Source organism: Psammomys obesus, unplaced genomic scaffold (genome assembly GCF_907164565.1).
Source record: "Psammomys obesus unplaced genomic scaffold, mPsaObe1.curated_primary_1811, whole genome shotgun sequence".
NCBI classification, from domain to species: Eukaryota; Metazoa; Chordata; class Mammalia; order Rodentia; family Muridae; genus Psammomys; species Psammomys obesus.
In genome coordinates, this window is record NW_026592636.1 from 3335241 (window position 1) to 3339501 (window position 4261).

The following is a 4261-nucleotide window of genomic DNA, read 5'->3' on the forward strand; positions in this document are numbered from 1 at the left end:
TTCTTTCTTTCTTTCTTTCTTTCTTTCTTTCTTTCTTTCTTTCTTTCGCCTCTGTGAAGTCATACAAAGAAATCTGAGGGCACATAGAAATTGATGTTTTTAAACTAGAGAGATGGCTCAGAGGTTAAGAGCACTGGTTGCTCTTCCAGAGGTCCTGATTCAATTCTCAGCAACCACATGATGGCTCACAACCATCTATAATGAGATCTGATGCCCTCTTCTGGCCTTGCAGGCATACATGCAGGCAGAAACACTGTATACATAATAAATAAATATATCTTAAAAAAAAAGATTGATGGTTTTTTGTTTGTATCATTAAAGGTAGCATTCATTGGAGGCATTCAGAATTTATCATGAGGCTAGGGTTGTGATTTAGTGATAGAATACATGTTTAGCCTATCTGAGCCGCTGGCTTCAGCGCCCACTGCTCTCAATAATGGTTATCCCTTGTTTTCTATGCTTTTGTGAGGAGGGAGAGCCAAGGCTGGAAGCACTGAATTGAACTGTCCCTGCAGCAAGCTTGCTGGAGCATTTCCTCTGTGTGCTGGTGGAGCTGTGCTTTTGCTACAGGCTCCCTTCAGTTCTGAGGTTCTCCAGTTCAGCACGTTCTCATTTTGTGCTCTTTAGTCTGACTTGGACAAGAGTGTACGTCCTTAGGAGCATTCTCACTCATTCCATTAGCGGCAGCAAATGTAACTCATCAGACCTTCAAAAAAAAAAAAATCTCTGTCCCCGAATCCAGCTCATTAAGGTTCAGATAGTAAAGAAAACTATATATATATATATTGTTTCCCTCAGTGTTCTTGCCATTGTGAGGGACAGTAAGACACGTTTCCAAATGGGAATGACTGGGTGGTTGGTGGCTGGTTTTGGTTTTTTGAGACAGGGTTTCTCTGTGTAGCCCTGTTTGTCCTGGACTCTTTTTTATAGACCAGGCTGGCCTGAAACTCATAGAGATCCCCCGCATCTGCCTTTCTAAGTGCTGGGATTACAGTTGTGTACCACCATGTGCGCCCAGCGTGGGTGTAACTGATACTTGAATATGAGTGAGATAAGAAATTCATATCATGAGTCTTGAAGTTAGAGGACAGTTGGAGAGATGGTTCTTTCCTTTCAACCTGTGGGGTCTGAGAATCAAACTCAAGACATCAGGCTTGGTGCCTGTCAGTTTCTTACACTGTAAGTAAAAAATTCCTAGGTTACAGTAGTACCTTCCAGGGTTGGATAGAACATCACCTAGATGACTTTTCCTAAGCTTTCCTGTGGTCAAAGGAGGTAATTCCCATGCACTTCACCAACAGTTTATGAAGCATTACCGCAATCTATCAGTGGATTCTTGAGCTGTGCCCAGGCAGAGCTGGTCACAGCTCTTGTACCTGGGAAGAGAATGTTAACGGAGCTAGAGGCCCGAGGTGGGAAATTTGGGGCACTCCAGTCCTGAGACTGTCATGTGGTGGAAGGGAGGTAAGAGTGGTCCGTGTGTCTTTTTATAGTCTGTTATGGTCTTCAATATATTTACCTTGTTTTGTTTTTCATGTTTTGTTTCTGTTAGGAGAGAACATTGAAATTATTCTCTAAGCTATCTGAAGAGAGTGACTAAATGCTCCTGGGTCAGGCTGTCTGTGGGTATGAAGTGGTTGGGAGACTCCAAGAACATGGTGGTGAATGGCAGGAGAAATGGAGGCAAGTTGTCTAATGACCATCAGCAGAATCAATCAAAATTGCAGCACTCGGGCAAGGACACCCTGAAGACCGGCAGAAACGCCGTTGAGAGGCGGTCCAACAGATGTATGTACACGCTTCATCTCACTGTTCTGATTGTGTGCAAGATTCTGATCATCTTGCCATCATACTTTCCTCTGTCCCATGGCAGTAGAGCCTTTTCATTCTCAAAATTTCATTTTCATTTTTTTCTTCCTTTTTTTTTTTTTTTTTTTTTGGTCTTTGGGGGTGGGGCATGTCCCATTATCTTGGCCAAGTTCAACCTGAACTTCTCCTGGGCGCAAGTGGTCCTCCTGCTTCAGCCTTCTGAGTAGCTGGGACTACAGACACTAGCAGTTTTGATTATTATCAGGTAAAATGTAGAACTTAAGTTTCATGCTCTATGTAATCTTTATATGCTTTTTTAACCCATAACTTGTAGAAAGTTGATTTGCTCTGAAGTTCTTTAAAATACTGCTGCTGAATTTCTTTTATATTTAAGTATGAACAAATGCCTTGCTGTAACTTCCATAAATGCGTCAAGGAGCAAGCTGAGCCATGCAGTCACTTGTTTTGCATGAAGAGTAGATGGAAAAGCGATGATCCTTAGGACACCCTCACAGTCCTTGCCATCTCTTCAGCCTGCGTGGACTACTGAGTGATAGGGAAACCCTACAATGAGAAGTTACTTCCTACCTCTGTGGCTCTTGGTGGAGATGAGGCAACTTTTTGAGAGTTGAGGAAATTGTAGGATTGGTTCCTGTTTCCTGTCTCCCCTCCACAATAAAAAGCTCTAGAACAAGCCTATGCCTGAATAGATGGTTACAGGAATATTAACCAGAAGTGTCTACCCATGTTATGGATGACTTTCTCAGTTTCTGCTTTTCCTAACATTAGTCAGCTACTATGGAAGTTACTCAATTGTGTTGGATCTGGCTCATTTTTTTCTTAGCTTTAGGGGTTGGTGCTGTTCATTGGGCTCAGGTGCCTTTACTCTTTCTGGATCAGTTCAGATAAGTGTTTCTTTAGAAAATTGGATATAAGTCCTGCTTGAAATTAAGAATGTGTGGGCTGGAGAGTTGGCTCAGAGGTTAAGAACACTGGCTGTTTTTCCAAAGGTCTCAAGTTCAATTCCCAGCAACCACATGGTGATTTATAACCATCTATGGTGAGATCTGGTGCCCTCTTCTGATGCACAGGCACACATGCAGACAGAATGCTGTATAAATAATAAATTAATAAATATTAAAAAAAAAAAAAAAGAAATTAAGAACGTGAGGGAGCCCAAAACTAGCTGGCTCTTGTCTGCATCGACACCAGATCTGCTGTCAGTGTGGCATGAAAACTATGCCTTCACAGTGGCATTGTTGTAGTCAGAAAACTAGACATTTCTGAAGCTTTTAAGTAAAACTGCTGACCTTGTACACAATGTAAAGGGTTTTAGTTTAAGTTAAATTATGGGAGATACAGGATGTGGTGAAGACAGCATCATGCTGGTTGTTGTTGGGAAGACTGAATGATGCAGCAAGAGCCAGTGACAGAGGAGAAGGAGTCTAAAGTGCTCCATGTTGAAGAAGATGGTCAGCATGAAAACCAGGGCCCAGAACATACAAGTTATCTGCTGATGACACTGGAGAGAAAGTGGACAGAACAGCAGGAAATTAGGTACTACAGCAATCCACTTTCAGTAATGGGCAAACAACAGGCCAGAGGTGAACAGGAAAAGGGTAGACTTTTAAAGCCCTTTAAATCAATTAGACCAATCAGGTATCAGTAGAACATTCCATTTACCAACAGCATTATATTATTCTCAAGTATACGTGGAATTTTCTCCAAAATACATCGTATGCCAGGCCATTTAACAAATCTAAGCAAACTTAAAGATTGAAGTCATACAAATTTCTACTGTAGAGTGAAAATTAGAGTCAATACAGCTGGCCATGGTGGTGTATGCCTTTGATCCCAGCACTTGGGAGGCAGAGGGAGGTGGATCTCTGTGAGTTCGAGACCAACCTGGTCTACAGAGGGAGTTCCAGTACAGCCAAGGCTACACAGAGAAACCATGTCTCAAAAAAAAAATAATAATAATAATTTAACAAATAAATAAATAGAATCAATACAAATTTTACTAGTACGCACTCATGAATGACTGTTGATTCAGAGGAGAAATCAAAAGGGAAACCAGTTTGAGCATGGGGACACATACCTTAATCCCAGCAGTTGAGAGGCAGAGGAAGGAGCTCTTGAGAGTTCAAGGCCAGACTGGGAGAAATAAACCCAAATAAACTTGTAACAAGTAGTCATTTAAAATCAGCAGAACCTACCTATAAAGAAAATGTCAAGTACAGAAAGAAAAGTACAGACTGATACTGCTTCTGAATGTGAACAGATCTGTGCTTCACAAAATACTAGCGTATCAGTCTGAGCATGGAGACCAGCTGGTATAGCATTTACCAAGCATTCCATCTCCAAGGTCTTGGGGGTGGTTTGTTCCATAGCACTGAAGTAAATAAGTGTGTGTGTGTGTGTGTGTGTGTGTGTGTGTGTGTGTGTGTGTGTG

General features: G+C 41.7%; 1 protein-coding gene across 1 annotated transcript in view; it reads left to right on the plus strand.

Moving 5' to 3' along the window:
- Window positions 1-4261, plus strand: part of Kmt5b (lysine methyltransferase 5B) — a 53886-nt gene that overhangs the window by 18184 nt on the left and 31441 nt on the right. The window contains exon 2 of the mRNA XM_055614573.1: window positions 1553-1788. Coding sequence (XP_055470548.1) covers window positions 1629-1788 — 160 coding nt within the window. The 5' untranslated portion in view covers window positions 1553-1628. The remainder of the gene's footprint in view (window positions 1-1552; window positions 1789-4261) is intronic.